Source organism: Cardiocondyla obscurior, linkage group LG14, assembly GCF_019399895.1.
Source record: "Cardiocondyla obscurior isolate alpha-2009 linkage group LG14, Cobs3.1, whole genome shotgun sequence".
Taxonomy (NCBI): Eukaryota; Metazoa; Arthropoda; class Insecta; order Hymenoptera; family Formicidae; genus Cardiocondyla; species Cardiocondyla obscurior.
Window position 1 is genome coordinate 2,281,756 of NC_091877.1, and position 22,067 is coordinate 2,303,822.

General features: G+C 40.6%; 2 protein-coding genes and 1 long non-coding RNA gene across 3 annotated transcripts in view; 2 read left to right on the plus strand and 1 right to left on the minus strand.

The window, feature by feature from the left end:
- Positions 1 to 10,561, minus strand: part of LOC139107938 (uncharacterized) — a 30,511-nt gene extending 19,950 nt beyond the window's left edge. Inside the window, exons 1-2 of the long non-coding RNA XR_011546586.1 lie at positions 9,647 to 10,561; positions 9,342 to 9,391 (exon numbers count right to left, since the gene is read on the minus strand). This is a non-coding gene — a long non-coding RNA (uncharacterized lncRNA). The remainder of the gene's footprint in view (positions 1 to 9,341; positions 9,392 to 9,646) is intronic.
- On the plus strand, positions 365 to 2,850 carry LOC139108008 (uncharacterized). Its single transcript, XM_070665952.1, has 4 exons — positions 365 to 1,433; positions 1,897 to 2,087; positions 2,271 to 2,381; positions 2,510 to 2,850. The coding sequence occupies exons 1-4, from the start codon at positions 1,257 to 1,259 to the stop codon at positions 2,643 to 2,645; spliced, it is 615 nt and encodes a 204-aa protein (XP_070522053.1). The 5' UTR covers positions 365 to 1,256; the 3' UTR covers positions 2,646 to 2,850.
- Positions 7,789 to 17,148, plus strand: LOC139107934 (uncharacterized). The gene is made up of 4 exons (XM_070665848.1): positions 7,789 to 8,156; positions 8,655 to 8,989; positions 13,943 to 14,053; positions 14,780 to 17,148. Exons 1-4 carry the CDS (start codon positions 7,950 to 7,952, stop codon positions 15,030 to 15,032), a joined length of 906 nt encoding a protein of 301 aa, XP_070521949.1. The 5' UTR covers positions 7,789 to 7,949; the 3' UTR covers positions 15,033 to 17,148.
- Positions 17,149 to 22,067: the final 4,919 nt, after the last annotated feature.

The window sequence follows — 22,067 nt, forward strand, 5'->3', positions numbered from 1 at the left end:
CGTGAGATTTTTCAAGATTAGCATGGAAAAGCCGGCGGACTCCGCAATGGGGGACAGCTTGTCAGATTTTAATGGTCTGTGAGAGACCCGGAGAATTAATGAGTCTCTCTTTCCCTCGCACTTTTTTTTTGTTTCCCCCCCCCTTTTTTTTTTAATCGAGAACGATCAATGCGAAAACGTTTGGAAATCAGTACCGAATTGGTCGTTAAACGACTTTATTTAAAATAATTTGCGAGGCTACGATGAGACGCGCAATCGCAATTTACTCCCTCCCGACGTTCATTGAAACGCCTTCGTCACCTACTTTTCAATATTCACCTTTCTCGCCACCCGCATTAATTGGCTAAATTTTAGAATATTCTCTTTTACATCGAAATACACTTCGGATGCGCCTCGTGCGCGGTATACACAGAGCGGGATATTAAAACTTGACGAGGGCTGAAATTTATTCTGCGCTCTACCACTGAAAAGATATCCTACCGCGACATAAAATACGCCAGAGCAAAATGTATATGTAGTTCACGTATGAGATAGGGACACATTCCTTATCATAACCGCGAGAGTAATCCGCCGCGTGAGTTTGCGTGTACGACTGAAAAATTACGAAAAATTTAACTTACGTTTACAACGTATACGTGACTTATGCATTAAGAACAATTTCACATCTGCAAAATAGGTATAGCGCGTGCCGTTTACTCTCGGCTTTTACCATACGTGCAGCGTATACGTAAAATTATTCGATAAAGCTAGCTCTACAAATATAATAATACGATTAAAAATAATTAGCTGCTTTTAAGTAACTTTTTTAAGAGCGCGATTTTTCACTTTACGCTGTTATCTAGCTATTTATATTATTCAAAATTGTACATTAAATACGTTTTTGTTATACTTTAACATATTATTTGTCATTCATTATATTGCCGTTAAAAAAAGTCAGGTGTACAAGATCTCTAAGCCGGGCGACGAATTAAGTTTCGACTGAAATATCCGTATGTTGACGAATTAGATCTGTCTTTCGTCGAGATTGTGAGAATTGGCGGCTCAAACACGGACTCGGCGGTGAAACGACGTCGCGTCGCCGCCGTCCCGTGGCGAGTTGTACGCGCAATGCGAGTGCAATATTTCGACGTAACCGCGAAGGATGTTACCGGGTTTTCTGAAAATGCTCTACGTCCCGTGACCTCCCGGGAGGGCTGGCCCGAAGCCACGCCGCGCAAAAGGGGCAATCGCGATTTTCACCCGGATAATTCCGAGAAATGAGAGCCCCGTGGCCCGTCCTGATTCTCGCCGTGATCCTGGACCCGTTGTTGCTCCTAGGGGAGGCGGTATGTTACTATAATGACACCGACTTAAGTGCCGCTGGCCAAAGGTCAGGAGAGACTTCGCCCAGACGTAGACGGGAGCTCACTTTTCCAAAGGGAAGCGCTTTTGTGGTGAGTCAGATGACTGGGTGTGCTCGCAACGGACGCAGGGAAGGTTATCTTTTGTTACGCCGGACTTTTACGAGGGTGTCGTCGCTCGCCTTGCGAAGGTCGAGATCGGTTAAATCAGTTAGATGGGTGGGACCTTCTCGTTTTACCGCGATAACTGTGCGTTTTTATGAAAAATCCACCCCGAAAGCCTAACACGTTCTATTAAAACCGCATTTATTCTATTCGTGCAACGCGTTTTTGTTTGCGACTGTATTTTATTTTTATTTTGTCTAATGAGACTGCTTATTAGCAAAATATAAGGAATATATTTTATTGGTTTCTAATTATTAATGTGTTTAAAAAAAAAAAAGGAACTGTTTACTTTTGCAGAAATATTTTTTCATATAATTCTTTGTTGTTTGAAGTTATTTAATTTGAAACAAGGTATAACTTTGTTACTGTATAAAGTTCATTAATTGTTCAGATGACTCTTAGTCTTTTAAAGGCTATTCAGCTTAACGAGCCTAAAAATTGGAACTTAGATTTGGAATTCGACACGATATGGCCTATACCTAGCCAGGAAGATTTAAGAAAAGCTTTGATTAAAAAACCGTTTAAAGTAAAACGGCGACATAGACGCGAATTGTATGCCAATCTTGAATTAGCATTAAACAGGTAAAGAACTTCACTTTTCTTTTATTTAAATGTTCTATATAAATTGAGATTATTGTTTCATATACAAATTATTGCAAACAAATTCTCTGTTAAATGTTTACCAGCAGGGATTTTAGAAATTTTACTTATGTTTCAAATAATGATAAGATTTCATTAATTTATATTGGGTGTTATTTATTTTAGTCAAAACTTGCCAGGACGGTTATGCATTCTGCGCACAATTTGTGAAGCGAAAACGGTACTAGCTTCTCCAGGATTTTCAATTATCGAGGACGCCATACGAATCGTTTTAAGGTAGATGTATTCGCAATACGTCTTAATAAAATTAATCGATATAAATAAATTTTGATACATTATTATAATGTCGCCGCTTGTGAGTGAGAATTATAATTTTTAAAAATTGAAAATATTGTACATTTTAGGAATTTCGAAGACGCCGATAGTTACGACTGCTACGACATTGCATATCAAACGAAAAGCGACTGTGAGATTGTTTATCCTTGTCCGTTTTCGCTGTTGAAATTATTGTTGTATAATTTATATGCGGGAGGGACATGAGAAATAGCCGGTTAAAAAGTCAAATTGATGATAAAACTCTGTATAAATTGTATAACTCAATCCATTAGAATATTTTATATTTAATTAGTGCAGTTTTTGTTATATGAAAAATCTGTGATACTTCCGATATTATCGCGCGAATAAATACCTAAAATATGTGCATGAAAAGTCATCGATAAAATATAATGAAATAAAATGGATCTATAAAAAACGAAAAAAAAAAAAAAAAAGAAAATAACAAATAATTCTATTTATTGTACATTCCTGTGTAATTTTTATTTAATATCTTTGAAAGATATTGTATTGGATAATTGTCAAATTCAATAATTTTCAGACTCTAATTCCGAAAATATGCAAATTTTCCGGATACATTCTCTTTTGTGACGTAATAAGCCGCAGTTCTGGCCAAACGAGTATTTTAATTGGAAATTTGAAATTATATCGTCTATGAAGTATATTTATTATACTAGTAATTAAGCGTATAGCGCTTATTATTATTAGTTTACTGATACATGAAAATAAAGTAGGTTTCATATTTCAAATTATCATCTCGATATGCTTTTGTTACTCGCCTTATTATTTCGAATGCCATTAGTAGGTGCGCTAAATTTATATCTTTCCTGCTTTCGTAGATAAATTAGTTTCCACAATGCCCGCCAATTAGTTAATTCGATAATTCGATATGGTTTTTAATACGAAACTAACAAGTTCAGAGCTATAACAGTTAAAAAAAAAAAATAAAAAAAAATAAAAAAATATATGATGATAAACTCTTTCAGATTATGAGCACAGCTACGAGGAAATGCTGGTGCATTCGCACGTATACGGAGAGAATTACTAGACACAGCCACAGACAAACAATACAGTCAGAAACGTTAATCGCACTAATAGCGGCGGCAATATTTTACGCTCGCACCCAGCAACGTGTTCGACTCTTGAGCCGTTAATCGTTCGCTAAATAAAGCCGGAGGAACGGGAAGTCCGTGCGCGGTTGGACGTTAATGAATTCGACAATGCTCCGTGCTCGCCTAACTGCAATAATAACGGTCGTTTCGGGTTCGGGCTGGACCGTACCGGGAGATCATTCACCGGGGTAACTCTCGTGGACGAGCGCCGGAGGAGATCGAAATAAGTGAGCAGGTGAGCCTGAGGATATCCGCTTAATTCAACTACCAGTCGGCCCGCTCGGCCGGCCCGAAATAAAACAACTCGTTTCCATTCCATTTTCGTTTGCGCTCACGGACACGGGGATTCCGGATATCGGTCGGAATAATTGGTCGTGGAACGTGTCCGTCAAATTTGCGTATGATCGAATGGGGCTTGCGGGAGTTTTGTAAATTTACATACCGATATTTAACACAAAGGGAATTATTTCTGCACGCAGACTCTTTCGAATCGTATCAGTATTTGTAAAGCAGCGACCGTAGATATTACGCCGAGAGGTAAAAGTGACGTACAGCGCAGTAACTTACATCATTAACCGTAAAACCGCCATTTTAATTAGTTGAGCTAATTTAACTCTTATTATTTCGCGTTCGAAACCAATCGTTTTATTTATCGCTTTATCGGTACGGCGGTACGCTGGTTTTCGATAAACGAGAGCGGATCGTTTTTCTCTAATGAATTTACGAATGGGAGTATTGTCGGGGGCGTAACAAAAGAAGTGACATTTTCGATATCCGATGAAGTCGCACGCGAACGGAGAGAACCGAGAAAGAGAAAGTGAATGACGATGAAAAAGAAAGTTTTGTCAGATACGTCGATAATACGAGGCAACTCCAAGCCGATTACTCATGCTCTTGTCACGCGGGAGATCGCACGGTCACGCAACTTCTCGCTTTTACCGTAATTTTCATGTCGATGCATTCCGTTATAAATTTTGCACTCAAGTATTCAAACTCAATTATGCTCTCACGTGGCTCGGCGAACCGTGCGCTTACATTCCAGCAATACCGCCGGCAAATTGATATATTTAAGAGCAACGCTAATGTTAACAACGCATTTAAGACCACCTACTGTCGTTATCTTAATAGCGGAAAATTGCGTGCGTTCTGAAAACGACGTATAATCGATCATAAAAAAGAATTACCGAGGCACGCCTGCGTCCCAAATCGGTGCTGGAAGGCGTGCACATTGAATGGATGGAAGCGTAGCGTACTATGTTCCGCAGGCTATCGTCCCGTAACTGATCGATCATTCCCCTCCCGCCCTCTTGTCATTTTTCCGCCGTGAGCTAATTTCCTACTTCCTAAAGAGCTTACCGAACTGAGTTACGGAATATATTTTTACCGCGAAGGATCGGTCCTTCGCCGTCCTACGCAGGAAGTTCTATTTGCCTCGCCGTTGCACGAAAATACTCGGTCAACCCTCGTCGAACGTGCCCCCGCGACCACGCTCCAACGATTTTCTTGAGCAATTTCCTACTGCGGGGAAGATCGTGTCAACGATATCCACGCGACTCCGTGAACCTCGTACGTCATTCTTGATATGTTCGGCGCGATTAAATTAATACAGAAATACCCCAATCGAGATATATACACGGTATATATATTGTATTATATCTTTGAACGCTCCTGCTATACCGCACGAAATAAGCTCAGGATTTATTGAAACTGATTAGCCACTCATTAAATATCCATAGAAGATAATGATGCTTGATCTCTATATGCTACAAATTATAAGCGCGAGGATTACATTTCAATTTAATCGCTCTGTGCACGTGGATTCCGGTGCAACGTAATTATCTCAACTGCAAATATTATATCGAGCCTCTTAATCCATTACGCAGCACGGTAATTGCATTTGTGACGATTTACTAAAACAAACTCAGCGCGTTTTTACAAAGGAGTGTTCGGAATTTGATTACCGATCTTTAAAGCGCGGTATTAATTTTTCCTTCCTAGGCGACGCAACTGTTTGACGAATATACGCGTCAACCAAAATTAATTTCTAACGAATTAAGTTGTTATTATTTTAATACCTGACATTTATATGTTGTCCGCGGCAAAGTTAAAAGGAGATATTTCGAGAAAAAAAAAAAAAAAAAAAAAGTATAAAGCACGTTAACCAATGACGGTTCACATTGATCAGAATAGATTTTATCGAGTTTGAAGCTGAAATGCGATCGAACGGCTGCTACGTCTAATCAGACTTGTTTCACAGGATATGGTGAACGGAGCCGGCGAGATCTGACAATACTGGGCGGATACGAACCGATCGATTATTGGTTTTCATCGAATACAGGGTATCCGATGTATTATTGCACCGGCGGAAAGTCGACGGATTTCTATCCGCAGAAACAGACCGCGCCCGGGTACCCTTTGACAGCTCGTCCGCGCTAAATTATGTGGACGGCAAATCGGGCTACGTCACTTTCGCGACATGTGTCAATCATTCGGTGTTTTATTTCTATAAATTGTCAACGGTGCCGCGCAACGTTAGATTTGGCGCGGTCGCGCTCGATAAAATAGCGGTTTTATTCAAAGTTCACGTCGTTGAGCGTCATATTACGAGCAAATTATCGATAAACTGACATTAACGAACCTACGTCTCGGATGTATTGTACGTAAACAGTTTCTCCACGCGTCGATCCTCCGGCATAACAAATTTTACAGCATCCTGCGCTACTACGGCAACCGTGGTACATTAATAATCCCGCGCCGCTGCAATTAATTGGCTGCTGAAGGTGGCCTGCAATTTGAGCGGGCGAGCAACGTTTTGGCGTGATTATATGTATACCTGCGCTGAGAGGTAATAAGATCTATATTGGCGAGAATATCCGACGCGGAGAATGAGGTAATATTCGCTGACAAAGCGAACGACGTGCATTGCAACAATCGGCGACAGCGGAAAATAAATTAGCGCGGTGTACACACGTAACTCGGAAGCGCTGGAAACCATCGCGAGATCGTTTCCGTCGTGATAAAAAAAATTGCGCTGAAACGTGCAGCCGTAAAAAATAGACCCGTTCCACCTTTGTTTTCATCACGTTTGACTACTCGGTTCAATTTAGAAAATTTCGACGAGACGAGAGAAGATCGCGGAGAGAAATGCGACGATATCGCGTTTGTTGAACGAACAACATTCTTCGGAAAGAAAAGAGCGGGCGACCTCCCAGAGGATCCACGAGATTCGTGGCCTGAAACGCAAGTACGGTGATAGATGTATAATCACGCGAGGATGCACAATTCTTTGCCCTATGGTGTACACGCGCACCGTGGACGTAACGCTCTCGTGACGCGCGCACACGTACTTCTCTGTCAAGAAAGAAACTAATGCCGGCAATTCGGAAGTTTTCCGGGTTAACGTTGAAGAAGAATAGCGATCGCTGGCGCCCTACCGCGGAACGAAAAATTAATTTTGCATTCACGATAAAACGCGAGCTTTTTCGGAGCGGTAAGCTTCTTAGTCCTTTATAGCTTAAATTTTTGAAACGTTTTCTGACGATTCTATAACTCTTTCTTCTTCTGTTTTTCTTTCTTTTATTTTTAAATAGAAATACCTATTAATTTTTTTTTTTTTTAATAGCGATTTATTTGTATCTTAATATTTGAATCTTACATTAACACCCTAATTGAAGGAACGATTTTGTGCATAACGGCATACTGTATCTGATGTTTAATTCCGGATTTAGGCGACACGAAACACCGTATTAAAGTTCCAAGCTGGCTCTTAAATACCTGCGAGCTCGCGATAAATCCAGCCATTGGAGCGTAGCCGACCGGATTATTTATCCCAAGATTATTTCCTCGTACAATTCCAACTTCCGGTCTAATCCTCCCGCCGATCGCTAACGCCCTGCCCGAAGTCACCAGCCCGAATCACGAGCCCTGGTGGTTTACGGCAGTTCGCTTCTCGCGATCGCGGGCAAAAAGGCGGTATTACCGGCGTCGCTCATGGGCTGCTTTTATTTCAAGAAAGTCGTCGAACAATTTCTCAACGGATTATACCGAGATTTGCTCTCCGGAAAGTTGGGTAATTCCTTTACAAGTTCGCGCTGGAAGAAGTTTCGCCCTTGCCGCGCCCACCAACCTCCCCCCCGCGCCGATTCATTCACCGTCTCTCTTTTTCCTATTTGCGCTTTACGGGAGAGGGACAATGGGAATAATTTCCTTTCGCTTCAAGGCATATTCCTGACGCGACGAAATTAGCGATTCGGTTTCTGCGGATTCTCAAATCTGGATTAATGAGATATCGTTTTAAAAAGACGGATAAGCCGCAGCTGTGTCTATGTAAAAGTAGTTAACGCAGTTCTTTTACAGAAACTTTCTATTTTAACGAAAAAATAAAAAAAAATTTATAGTCATGTATTACACGCTTTTACTTTTTTTAATTTACGGAACGTCTAATTGGTGTACTTTTTACAGAACAGCAATGGATTACAGTGCCAAGTACCTGATAGTTTTAATTCTTTGCCTGATATCGTTCGAATACGAAGCCAACGATAACTACAAAACTAATCTTTCGAGAAAACGGCGTTACGTTGTTTTTCCGGAGGGTTCGACATTTTCCGTGAGTATCGTATACAATACTAATCTATCGTTACAAATAATCCCTGTAGAGATTTCCACTTAAATTCAAAAGGGTAATTGTTATTCACAACGTCGAAAATCATTACGTTCCATATTAGCTTCAGAACCAGATTTTTAAAATTTGAAAAATATTAATATGAATGCAAATGTAACGTGTGCGTTAATTAATTTAACATTTAGTTGTAAAGGACGTCGCTCGCAAGATTGCGTGCGATAATTAACTCGATAATTAATTATTTACCGATTGAATGCACTTGCCAATAGGCAATTCTAAAGTAACAAGGTGGAAGTATTACATTTTATTATTATTTACATGCGATGATTTTAAATACAGGCGGAATGTAATAATTTTCATCGTCGGCGGACGATTATTTTAATTAAACTGATAATTATCAGAAATTTATTAATCTTTTGGACGCGCGAGATAACTGATCCTCGGCAGATTCTATATGAATAATTAGTTATGAACTATTCTCAGATCGCTCTTTGCTTGACTGTGCATACTTTGACTCCGGACAACATCTTTACGGAGGGCCTTAACTGGGGTATTTCTTACGACCTACCTAACGAGAGCAAACCTGCCCTAGAGCCCTTTTTAGAACTGAGGAACGATAAGCTTAAAACGAGCAATAAGCGCAAGCCTTACGGCTCGGCTGCAATCGCTAATAGATACGGGGTGAATTCAGGATGGAATAAAAACGTCAAACAACACTTCACGCCTAACAGAAAAAAGTACCATAAGTCCGAGTACTATTACTTACAAAGGAGACATCGGAGGGAACTTTACAATAAATTGGAGGTCATCATGAACGCGTATGTAATTTTGATTATTATTTTGCAAACTTACTTTGTTAAAAATAAATGATTAATTTTAAAAATAATTATTTATAATAAAAGTATTTTTTTTTTTGTTTAATTAACTAGCTTTTGTATTTGTTTTGTGAATAAATAAATTTCGTGAAGTTTTCAGTGAGCTCGCATTTAAAGATTAAATGCTTGTAAACTACTTTGCATAAACTGATAATATATAATCCGATCTCAAAAAAGACGTCTTAGATAGAATCGAACTGATTATTAATGCAGAACCTTTTTTGAATACTTTTTGTGTGCTAAGTGATTTTTCCCACCCGGAGTTTTAATATTACAAAAAGAATCTTTGACTCACCGGTTCGATGCGCAGCGGCAGAGTTACACAGCGTCGTAGATATGACGAAACTGTAACATAAATATAAAATATACATTGTAGAGTCTCATAATAAAGTCCAGGATTAAAAAAAAAAAAGAGGGTCACGCATTTCCAATTACTTTTTCAATTATTAAAAGTAAAGTTAAACAAGATCTCTGACAAATAAAATTTTTTCTTTACTAATTATTAAATTTTTTATAATTTTGAATTGTTATTGAAACGAAAAAATTATCTCGATAAATAGCAAAAGACTAATTTTGTGAAAATAAAAAACTAATACTCACCGAAACGTTGCTCGGCCGAAGCACGATGTCTTTCCGAGACCTGCTCCTCCTCTCAGTTTAGGACGTCTTCCTTCTGAGCACAGGACACTCGCGACCACGACCGTGACTTTAAAATCCCGAAAAACTAATAAAAAAATATATAAAAAAATGGTACTCGCGGTTTAAAATTTTTCGTGGCAAAATCCGACCGATTACTTTAGCGAAGCTTTCGAAAGAACGACTGCGCTTGTGTATTCAATACCGACGAAACGACACTTTCTTCTTCGAGTCCTGTCTGAAACAGAAAAGGATTTATTTTATTAGTATTGCAATTAACAATCTCAATATATTTGGTGTGCGCATCGACACAACTTCGGCTTGTGTGCGTCTTTCTCCACTTCGAGACTATTGTTCAGACGCACTAACGCAATAGACAAACGCATAGTCGCGACATAGTCGCGAAATTCCGCGGCCGGCAGCATTAAAATTAATCACGGAGTATTTAACGTTAGATTCAGTGTATCGTGGGTCTATAACTAATGAATATGTCGCGGTATTCGATCAATTAAATCCGTCATGTGTAGTTTACTTAATTAACCGAAAGGTATTAATATAATTAATGCCTGCGCGCTCTGTAACGTCTAGTGAAGCGAATAATTGAGCATTAGACAAATTATGTTAATAAAAGCACGGTGATCTAATGATTGATGTTGTCTGAATTGCTTTCCGATTAATTCCGCATCTGATAACGATTGATAACATCCCCGTGTCCGCGTTAAGACAACAATTTCTCCGGATCAACGTCAGCCACCGTCATCTATTCAAATTGAGGGAATATATTAACCTGGATTTCAGCATCTCGAGGGGAGGCGACGAATTTTCACGAGACACCCTCAGACGACGAGACACGCTTCGTAATAAAATAGAACGGCGCGCGGTTTTAGCGGCTTCGGAGCGATCGAACGGCCGTCTTGTCTCTTTATGGATACTCGTCGAAGCACCTCGGTTTCCTTCCGTGTCATCTATCGCGGCGTACCGACGTATCGACCGCATTAACGGAGGAAAAGCCGATACATCGCGATAATGATGGCGAGACCGAACTCTTCGCAACGTATGTCGGCCGGAGGCATAGTCGGCGCTATTATCGCGTCACGCGAGCTTACAATTTGTCAAGTCATATTGTATTATCGGTATGGACGTGTATGATGATAGCAATTACGCGGCGGACTTTGCCAATTAATTTTAATTATTTGACAAAGACTCGAACCGCGTTTAATTAATCATTTTAACTGGACCGCTGTGGCACGTAATAAAAATCTATATAAATAGTCGTTTATGTAATATTGTACATATACAAACGGAAATTAATTTTAGAGAATTTACTCGGTTAATTATAATTGCCTGACTTAAAGTCAAACGGCGTTTTATTGAAACGAGTCATTTAATTAAAACACTTGGCATTTCATTAATTTTGATTTCTTTTTTTTTTTTTTCTTTCCAACATATTTTATCTTAAAAATTTTACCCCGTATTAAGTGTTTTAAATTACAATTTGTATATAATTCTTTAAATCGAAAACAATCTAGAGGTTAATTATAATTTGATTAACTCTGTTATTTGTGATAAATCGCCTGGATTTATATAACACGATAATGTTTAATCTTAATTGACAGAATGTAACAATCTTAATTAATGGATTGCGACAAAATACGGCAACATTAATATCCGTTTTGACACGACGGTTTTATTTAATATGAAAAGTAAAACCCCGTAAAAGTAAAATTAAAGTCAAGGAGAAACGTACAAAAATTTACATAACTTCGAAATTTTTCCGATTAATAAAAGCAAAAATTTTTGTTAAAAGTATGAAATTTTTTACATTACATATTTTAAGAAATGGTGATCTGTACTTTGAGATTACTTCGTTGATGTACAATACGTTGCACGCGGCGCGATCTGTTTCTTGTCGCACGCAGGAATTTACGGCGAATATTATACTAAATATCACGTTCGATGTGCAGACGAATTATTAACGCGTGAATACGTCGCGATCTTCGTTACTCAAGTCCCGCCGTGACGGAGCTTCGACTAAACAGCGATTATTTTACGACATCACGATACACTTCCGGCCACGTGCGAAAATTTCACGGTTGGCGGAAGCCGCTTAGCTTTCGATTAACTTACTCGGAGCTCGATCGAAGTAAACCCGAATTAATTATTCGTTAGGTTAGATAATCGCCGCGGAGAAACGAACGCATAAATAAGAATATGACTCACTTGAACGACAGGAGAAGTGATACAGGTTGCTCTCTCCGTACACGCAGAATGGGGAGGAGATGGTGCTAGAATGATTTTCGTTACAGAAATGTGTGTATCTCGTTCAACAAGGTCAGCGCGGCTCCTGCGTATGTATGTATGTGCGTCTCGCTCGACCGCCGGAGAAGGACGTCACGATACACTTCCGACCGCGTGCGAGAATTTCACGCCCGGCGGAAACGCTGTTGGCAATAGAGAGAACATAGCTTTCGATTAGCTTACTCAAATCTCGATCGAAATGATTCCGGATTAATTATTCTTTAGGTTACACGATCGCCGCGGAGAAATGAACGCATAACTAAGAACATGACTCACTTGAACGAAAAGAGAACATATACGGGTTGCTCTCCGTACACGCAGAATGGGGAGGAGATGGTGGTTCTCGTGCCAGGGTGATTTTCGTTGCAGGAATGTACGTATCTCTTACGACAAGGCCAAGCGCGGCTCTTGTGTACGTGCGTCTCGCTCGACCGCCAGAGAAGGACAGAGTGAGAGTTGAGGTGGTGGGGGCACGGATCTAGCGCGCGGCACGTACGCCGGTGTTCCCTCTCCGCTCCCCGCTCCCCGCAGCCTATACAATTCTTTCTCTCTCTCTTTCTCTCTTTCTTTCGCGCCTCTACACAATTCAACGCTTTACAGAAAATTTTATACGCCGAATATTATATCAAACATCATAACGCTTGCGATGCAAATACGTTTGCAGCTGCAACTGTTGTTGCGAGACGACGAAAAAAAAAAGAAAAAAAAAAAGAAAAAATAAAAAACCATTTGTCGACTATCGCATAATTCAACGAACGCCGTTTATTGCATCCTTCACGACGCTTTTAAAGACGTTTATCGAAGGACATTTAGCAGTTGCCGTTTTACTCCATCTTGCACGAGATAACGAGGCAAGCGTCAGAGTATTGCGGCTAATATCCGTATGAAATCATTCACTCCTTCGCCCGGGAGATGCTAAAGTGGTGGTTTACGCCCGGCGTCTTATGGCGGCCGCTTGGGTTATGCAAGGTTGGCTTCTCTCTCTCTACATACACGAGTGTGCACGTATAGGGAACGTCGCCGGTGGTTTATAAGGGATCGGTCGGCGGTGGTAGTGCCGTTGGTACGGCTTAAGGGTAGCATGAATCAGAGGGTGGCGCTTCCACGGCCGCGGAACGGCACGACGGCCCGATAGCGGCGGCGGGAGGGGTTGTTTCTGAACAGGTCTGGTGGACCATTTATCCGTTTCTCGGGCCAACGACCACGGGAAAATAGTTTCTCTCTTTCTCCCTCTTTCCTTCGTGGCCATAGCCATAACCAGATTTATATCCTCTGCCAGGGAGGTCCGATTATTTTTGTCGGTGACGTTTCGTTGAATAAGACCTCGGCAATGGCAGCGTTTTTATTCGAGGATATACATAGAGCCAAAGATATTTAACTCGAGAACCTTTGTAATGACACTGACAACTTAGCAAAGAATTCCTTCGCAAATGCGATTCGCAAAATGGTAATGTCGAGAACTTTTCAACGTCTCCGTCTTTTTTTATTAATAAATAAAAGATTCCCCTGTGTATAAAGCGGCAACGCCTAATAGGCAAAAGATTACCAACTATTCGTAGATACGACGATAAAAATAAGTCGAGGCTGAATTTAATGAAAAATAAAACGGATTTTTGAAACGTTTTCAGTGCGCAATCTTAAAGACGCTTTTTAATCTTTTATGAAAAAATGTATGAAGCATGAAAGAATCCACGGAATTCTTAGGTTCTTTTTAAGAGTAATAAAAGTTTCCTAAGAGCTTGTTACCAAGGAAATGGATTATTACTTTCTTTTTTTTTATACACATATTTATCAATTTGAATTTAAAAGCTGAAAATTCTTGAAAAATCTCTTTTTTTTTAAAACAGACACTATTCTATACTACACAGTATTATATGTGTATCGATTTCCAGTTACATCTTGAAGCATTTTTCCTGACAGACTGTGTGTTACAAAAGTTTTCTAATTTTTTTTATCTTTTAGAATGGGCTTTGACGGCAGAACCTGTGTTCTACGTGCACTTTGCGAAGCATCCCAACGATTGATGCCAAAGGGTAACACCTTAATAGAAGAAATGATGAGGATATCATTTTCGTAAGTTTCTTAAACAAGATGAATAGGTCTGGCAACTGCACGCCTCGAAGAATCGTAAATTAGTATTCTATTTTTCGAATTTTTTCCTCTACATTTCACTTTAAGAATTCATGAATATTAAGTGCCGCGTAACTTTAAAATAATGTGATTCAAGAGAGGAGGGAAAGAAAAGGGAAAAGAACAAATGCGGCGGAAGAGATGTAGTTAACTGATACTTTCTCTCTAAGAAGCAAAATTTGTAATAACGCTAAATAAATAACGTTGGATAAATAGTTTTTGTTAAAGTAAATTTAATCCACCATGTAGTCTATATTTTATGAACTTTTCTTTTTTTTTTTTTTTTGCATTTAAACATCTTTGTTATTAGTTCAAGAATATAAATTTTTCTTTCCTCGCCAGAATATTTTATTAATTATCTCACGATTAATTTTTCTAAGTAATTTACTCATTATTTGAAGGAGCGAATGCGCGACTTGGGAAAATTAGAAAGTCTTTCTAATTTTTTTTTTTTTACTCGAGACTGTTACTCCATCATTTCAGACGAATATTTTGGATACAGGATCCCGGCGAATAACGTAGAAGATCAAACCCTTCCGGATCCGACTTTCCTTCTAGCCGGATTTTCTATGACCCTTCGATATATAATAATTCGATCGTTGCCGTATAGGCGAGCGAACGCACGACTTGCAATCTAACAGGTAACTCACTTTGCCCCTCTCGTTGCAGATTACCTCTGAAGAGAGTGTTCTCCTTTGAGCCGCAGGAGCATCGCACGTACACCGAGGCTCATAAAGCCGGCCACGAGGGCAAGGACTGCATGGCCATGTTTCCCGGGTGCAGCTTCTCCCTCATCGACTTGGCCCTTGGGAAATATAACGCGCCCCCGTCCGACCGCCCCGAGGATGCTGCAGATCGCGGTGAAACTTTCGGCGCGGAGAACGGGCCTGTCGTGGATTGGCCGAGATACAACATGAAGTAACGCGATGCATGCAAACGACAGCCTGATTTCAACTCTGCTCGAACACACAGAACGTCGCTTACGATCCCGATCTCGACTCGAGGTAAACGATCACCTTCGGATATTACAGCGATATGAGTTTGATAGATTTTGTAATTTAAAATAGATAAGTAATGTTCCTGCGTTGTCAGCTGGCTTTATCATTGCGAGCTTTTAATATTGTACGAGGCACGTTAAACGCCTAAATTATTAGAAGAAACATGCTTAAAAAATGTATTTCCTCCCCGTTTTAATATTAACACCTAGACAATTAATACCGCTGTTCGTTCTTTATCATTATTATTATCGTACGCGAAAGCGCAAACGCGAATTACGTTCAAACAACTAATACACGATTTACGAGTACATCATTAAACAGAATGACGCGAATAACAGAGTTGGGAGTGGAAAGTGGGATGCTGAAAACCAGAGAAACATTTCACATAGCACCGACCAGGTGGATGTATGGCTCATGCATCTCGTAACAAGCTACAACAATGTTTGTTACATTGTTATCGTGCATGATTATGTGATTTAACTAATTGGATAGGATTGTATTGAATTGCACGATGCGATACAAGAAATAGAAAAATATATCGAGAACCGATAAGAGGAGATTGAAATAAGAATGGCTTAACGACTGTCACAATTCAAAGGAACGCTTCTCCGGTTCTGCAAGTACGTCGTCAATATTTTAAAGATATAATACATGTATAATACTTTTCGAATAGAAAAACTTCTTGGGAAATTATTCCGCAAATCGGAAATTATTTCTGAAATTATGGTAACTGCTTATTAAAAAAATGTTATACGATGGTTCGAGAACATATCAAGCGTAATTAAAATAAAATTGCAAATTTACTTAATCTATTTTAATAACGTTTACCTAAACTTTCTTAAAACATTTAGATTTGTGGAATAATTTTGTCTTGTGGACTTTAATAAATAAATTTATGCCAGATGAGGACGAAAAATAATCTATTTCGAAAGCTATTATACATCGTTCAGCATTTACTTTATCTATATTTGTTTGCTCTACTCATATAACTTCCATTTAGAGGATAACCATTTTTCAAGTATGTTGTTATAACCCCTATCGCATACAAGAAGATGCGATAGGGGTTTAATCGCGCACAGCCGATGTGGATTGGGTGAGATATGACACGAAATGGGACGGTGCATCAAGAAGCGGTAAAAGTAGCAGAGGGTGAGCGATGGAAACTAGAGAGGAGGAGAGCACTCTCTCCTCGAGATAGCACTTATGTTCTATTTGCACGCGTCATAAATACTTTATACCTCTAAAAAAAAAAGAATGTTTTTTTCTCTCTCTTTTTTTAAACTTGTAATACACTTGTACGCAAATATAAAAATTATTTTGCTATATTTTATATTTCTTTCTTCCAATCAGTCTGATTTCCATAATGTTCCGTTTCCGTTCACCGTTTCTTTTTCACGTTTGCTTTCTATTTGATATCGTAGCGTCGCGGGATAAAGAATGAAAAATTATGTCGGTCCCTTCGAGAAACCCTCGGGCAACACCGGTAACGATATAAGAATGACGAGACTGTTTCGTCCTGTGGGCCACTAGAGAGACATTGCGCGATAGGCCCATCGTGCCCTCGCCGAGAGAAATTGATTTTGGATTTATTCGATGACGTCAAAGTCCGGTGGGCGTTTCCGCGGGAATAATGACACTCTCGCGGCGCCGATGTCGTTGATATTACTGGCGATGAAAGAAATCCGATATATTGATTGCGAAGCGAAAGCAGAGCTCGTTAATAATACTAGATCCGGTAATTCTCGCCAACTGTAAAGTAATATCTGTTTCTTCGTTCCGCAACGAATAATCGATACACGCGAAAGATTCTAGAGGAGACCGTCCATGGTAATTCTATAATTATGTTCATCTTTTTCTTTTTTTTTTTTTTTTATTTAATTTTTTACTTGTTCCGCGTTAATGCCACATAACGGATCTGCGTAGGACTATCAGGATGACGTTAACGTCATTAATAGCCTCGGCGATTTAGCGGTGGGTAGGGACCATTGGATTTTGCTATTTAATCGAACCGGGCGAAACGCCTTTTCTCATAAACTCTGAGTGATCTTTGAAATAATAAGATTGCCTAATAACGTTGAAATAAAATTATGAGATATTTACGAGTCGTCACTCTGTTGAACGACGGTGAAGCCATTAAATGCTCTTTCGCCCTATTTATACCGTAAAGGTTGCTTTGCGTTTTATTGCCAACATCGTGTTTGTTTTGCCGGTAAGGGTCGCCCTTTTTACTCCGTTACAAAGTGCGGCTTTCTATCGTTACACGGCGGGTGCGATGCACCTATCTTGGTGCGCAGCCTCGTCGCACGTGTAACCCTACCTGCTTCTGGATGCTGGCACGGATAAAGGGACTTCGACGTGCATCCATAATAGCTGGGTGGTATTCCGTAAAAGCGGCACATCGCAAAGTCGTAATTAACTATAACAGCGTGTTATAACCGAAGCATGCAAATTACCTATAATTCAAGACGCATTTCCAAATCGGATTGAACGAAGCGCGATGAATGTCGACGGCAGTATGCTTTTATCTCACTCGCTTCTCTTATTTAGAGATCTACGATGATATGATGTGTTCTTATAACGGGGAAATGTTAACGCAATCTTTATCTTAAACGCCGAGTTCGTATACTTAACGACGTGGTTCAAATTTGTGCGGATACAACTGGAGTCGAGATATAATTTTAAACACCGCGCATTCTTTTTCTTTTTTTTTTTTTTTTTTTCAACTTTGGCAAAGCCTTAGGAACTTTAATGTGCACGCATCTACGCGACGATAAAAATTGGATTCAAGAAAATTACGTCGGCATAATTGCACTGACGGAACATTAATGTTGCCATTTAATGGCAATTAAAATGGAAAATTTAATTTTTTTTACATTTTCGGCGGACTGCTTTATCTTTTATAGCGAACTTATTAAAATTAATACGCGACAGGTCTGTAAGATACATTAGCGGCTGAAATTGATTAACATTTATATTCCTTTTTTTTTTTTTTTCTTTGATCGTGAACGCTCCATAAATCTATCTATATTTAATCATGGAAAGAAGCCCGTCAATATCGAACTGCAGACGAGAAATTTAATACACGCGTATACCACTTTTATTTGTACGTTTCTCATTTATCGCATCTTTGAAAAAATACGCTTCTCTGTAAATTCGAATTTACGAATAATTGGAAGCGTAGCAAGCCGCTGAAACGAAGCGTATCATTTACAAACAATTCGGTATTTCTATCTAACGGCAAGACCAATTTTACTTGCTACCCTTCCACGCATTTTATTTTTGGCGTCTTCCTCTTTTCTTCTCTCTCTCTCTCTCTTTCTCTCTCTCCCTTTTTTTTTCTAGCAAATAAAATCCAGTAAGAGCGAACGGATATCGATTCTACGACGGTGGCACCGCCCTAGTTCGCGGGCGTGGTGTGTAGGCCGCTTACAACAGTGCTCCTTCTTCGATGGCACTGCTGATTCTACGTGCGGTTAGCTGCAATTCCCGAGCCGGTATCGTAAGAGGCACCCCCGTGGTCGACGGTCGTTCTCGCGTGGCGTCAAACGGGAGGGTAGAAGCCGAAGCCCGCCGTTTTCGCGGTCGATGTCGGATTCGCATCGCGTCACGATATAACCCCGTGGGACTCGGGATGCGCACCGTGAGCGCATTCGTCGTAGCTCTTACGCAAGACGCCCTCCGAATATGTACCGCATTGTTTTTGAAACAATACGAGAGTGCCGTGAGGAATGCACGCATTTCACGCAAACAGCCGATCGTAACCAACCCTACGTTTAATTTTTATTTCTTTTTTTTTGTTTTCTTTTTCCTTTTATAAAAATTGATCTCAATTGGAATATCTTATCGTTAATTAAGAAACCATACAGCGTGCGGTATTTAAAAATAATAAGCTCTGAAACTCGGAGATATAGCGTGTGCAATGAAATCTTTGATCGTCAACGTTTAATAGCGATATAACATATTATGCTCTTTAGTTGTTAAAGCACGAGAACGGTACTCAGTTTGCTACAAAGGAAAGGTCGCTTTTATCGACCACGATCGTTCATCACCGCGTTATGGGTGCGGTCTCAATGAAGAACCCCAATGGCTTGTTCCCGTCCATCCGCGTAGCTTAACTCGACGCTACGACTTTTATGTGGTCGAACTTTTCAGCCCGAGGTACCCGTCGAAAGAGCTAATTATGGCGAAAACTTTTTTAACGGCTTCCGTCAGACGCAACATTCGATGGAAGTCCGACGACGTGGGGGGGGAGATGGGGGGGGAGGGAGTTCGACGCGAAAAATATCACCCGCTCGCGACGTTAATACACAAAAAGCGAATTCAGAGACGAACGGCGCCAAGTTCTCTCCCGCTATCAGTCCCGCGATAATTAAGCCGGATTTTTACGATCAATTAGCGCGCAATGGGTTTCTTATTTTTTGCTAATAAACTCGTCTCGCCCCGAAACCCGCTAGCGAAAACTCACCGGCGTACGGCGGAAACCCGTGAATAATAAGCGCCCGGCGGAGCCGCAATTAATTAGAAATTAGGTGATGTCGCGAGCGGATTGAACGAAGATCGGGAAGGCGGCAGCCCCGTTAAGTTTGCACAATGTACATGCGGGCGGCGCGCGCTCGAATGTCGCGAATGCGAAACGTACCGAGCCGGTATCAGGGCGACGCTAAGCTGCTCCGCAGCGTTGCACCGAGGGCTCGCCGCGACGAGTAAAGTATTGATTCGGAAGGCATCGCCCGTAGCACTGCCGCAGTACTTCCCGAAGAAATTGGTTCTTTCCGATTAACTTAATTTCGCAGAACGCGCACCGCCTCCCGGAGCTGGCGTCCCGGATTGCTTTTCGCAGTTTCGACTGCCGCCGGAAGTGACACCGCGTCCTGAAACACGAGGAGTTTTCCCTTTCCACGCCCGGCGTAAAATATATTACTTGAAAAAGGGCGATATCACCTGGAATCTCGTTACCGAGCTCATATTAATCGACGCGGGGGTGAATAAGTTTCGTAAACTGTTTCGATAAGGGATTCAGAATATTTTGTGTTCTAATGCGACAAGAATTTACGGGATAAACTTAACTGACGCGAAAATATATACAGGGAAGAATACGCAAATATACGCCGAGTAATAAACATTTCATTATTCATCAATGCAAGGCTCATAATGAGATGCGCTATTAACTTTTGATAGATCCGTTCGCGTCTGTGCTGCGCGATTACTCGATTGGCCAAAACCGATTTTATAAACCTTCCGCATAATAATTTCGAAGTTTGGAACTCAATAATTATGCAAGCGCAATTATCAGTCATATATATTTCTATCCATACGTGAAAAGCCACGGCGGGATCATTTCACGTTCGTACCATTCTGCCCGTTAAGCAAGCGGCCTGCGCCATTTAATTAGCATCATCACGGCGGAGTGAATACGAACGCGTTTGTTACGTTTAAAAAAAAAAAAAATAAAAGTCCTTCAATTTAATTGACCGTTGGATCTAGACGAAGCTCGGGGGTAGGATGAAGAAAGAAGCCGAACTCTGATAAAAGCGCCTCGGGATATGTCATAATATCAGCTGTTACGCGAGCAACGAGTTAATAATGAAATTACATCTCGTCCACCATCGGTTTCCACTTTGTCGAGTACACAGCGGGGAAACGCGAGCTCGGTCCATTAACAACAACGGACGTCTCGGTGGCATGTTAAGCCGCGCCCTTCCCTAAGATCAGAGGGACACGGAGCGCATTCTGGATCCCCTAGGGCAGGCCGTGGCATCAGACGCAGAGGGACGAAACCACCGTGTCGTTGGGCTTGCATTATTACATCCTCGGCTGCAAACGTATCCGGCGGAAAGCGTCTGGAGTCCTCAAAGCGGCGGCAACAGGCGCGGCAAGGGGAAAGGGGAGATAGGATTACCCGCGGAAACCGAAACCCGCCCTCTGCGCGCGGTGGTATTTTCGCCGTAATTACGCCGCTCGGGCTGCGCTCTCTGTAATAAAAGTGCGATCGCGCCGGCGGAATGAAGGCGGAGATTAATTTCTTTCAGGACGGTATCGCAAGGAGAATTGCAGATGAATATCTCGGACTCACCGTAGCCAACGCACGCTCCTTGCCTTCGCCGCGATAACAATAATGGAGCCGGAGGAAAACTCTTCATTTCTCCCCGCGCCGGCTATCCGCGGCTCTGAGATTTTTCCCTTTTATTGTAAAATATTCCCGCCGCGAATTATTTATCGATATGCACGAGGTGGTGAAACTGGGAATATTTTTATTCCCAGGAATTATCGTTTCTAATTTCAAGTCGACGCGGGTATCAAAATATACTTAATTAAGAAAATATATTTCTTTCGGTTGTATCTTTTGTGGTAATCTGCGAAATGCGCGTTGAAGTTAATACATTTTCAACAAGAAAGACTTTAATATTTGAGAGTCCATGCAGCACTGACAAAATCACATTGGAGGAAACTTGCGAAAAGACCTTAGATCTGTCTTGTATAATACCAGAAGTGCATACAATACGGTTTGCGCCGCCACAGCAGAGCGAGCGTGTCGAGGTCATTTTCTGATAAACTTGGCGGAGAAAGGAGAACAGGGTGAACATTTATATCGTCGACTTTCTGCCTCGCGAATTTAAGGCAGATATACACTCCGCGCGGTTTTCCTTTGTCAACTGGAATTCCATAAGAAACTCATTTTCCTCGTAGGCCGGGCAAGTTTTATGATCGCTTCTTTAAACTCTCATGGATAAAATCATTTTACAAATAAAGCTCATTTCTCGACCTCTTTAACGCCGTGCCAGCGAGGCACAAGAAGGTAAAACTCGAACGCTTTGTCTTTAATAAAGAATATTTTAATGAGGGAACTTAAAGAAAAGAATGAATTACAACGATGTGGCATATTAAAAGATCTTTAACACCGTTAAAAAAAAATTTGTGCAAAAATTATTATATATAAAAAAAAATAGCGAGAGAGATAA

Excerpts from the sequence above, each read along its gene's own strand:
- LOC139108008 (XM_070665952.1), top strand. The coding sequence starts at position 1,257 with ATGAGAGCCCCGTGGCCCGTCCTGATTCTCGCCGTGATCCTGGACCCG. Across the intron at positions 1,434-1,896 it reads CAAAGGGAAGCGCTTTTGTG|ATGACTCTTAGTCTTTTAAA; the intron begins GTGAGTCAGATG and ends TTAATTGTTCAG. Across the intron at positions 2,088-2,270 it reads CTTGAATTAGCATTAAACAG|TCAAAACTTGCCAGGACGGT; the intron begins GTAAAGAACTTC and ends TATTTATTTTAG.
- LOC139107934 (XM_070665848.1), top strand. The coding sequence starts at position 7,950 with ATGTATTACACGCTTTTACTTTTTTTAATTTACGGAACGTCTAATTGG. Across the intron at positions 8,990-13,942 it reads TTGGAGGTCATCATGAACGC|AATGGGCTTTGACGGCAGAA; the intron begins GTATGTAATTTT and ends TTTATCTTTTAG. Across the intron at positions 14,054-14,779 it reads ATGATGAGGATATCATTTTC|ATTACCTCTGAAGAGAGTGT; the intron begins GTAAGTTTCTTA and ends CTCTCGTTGCAG.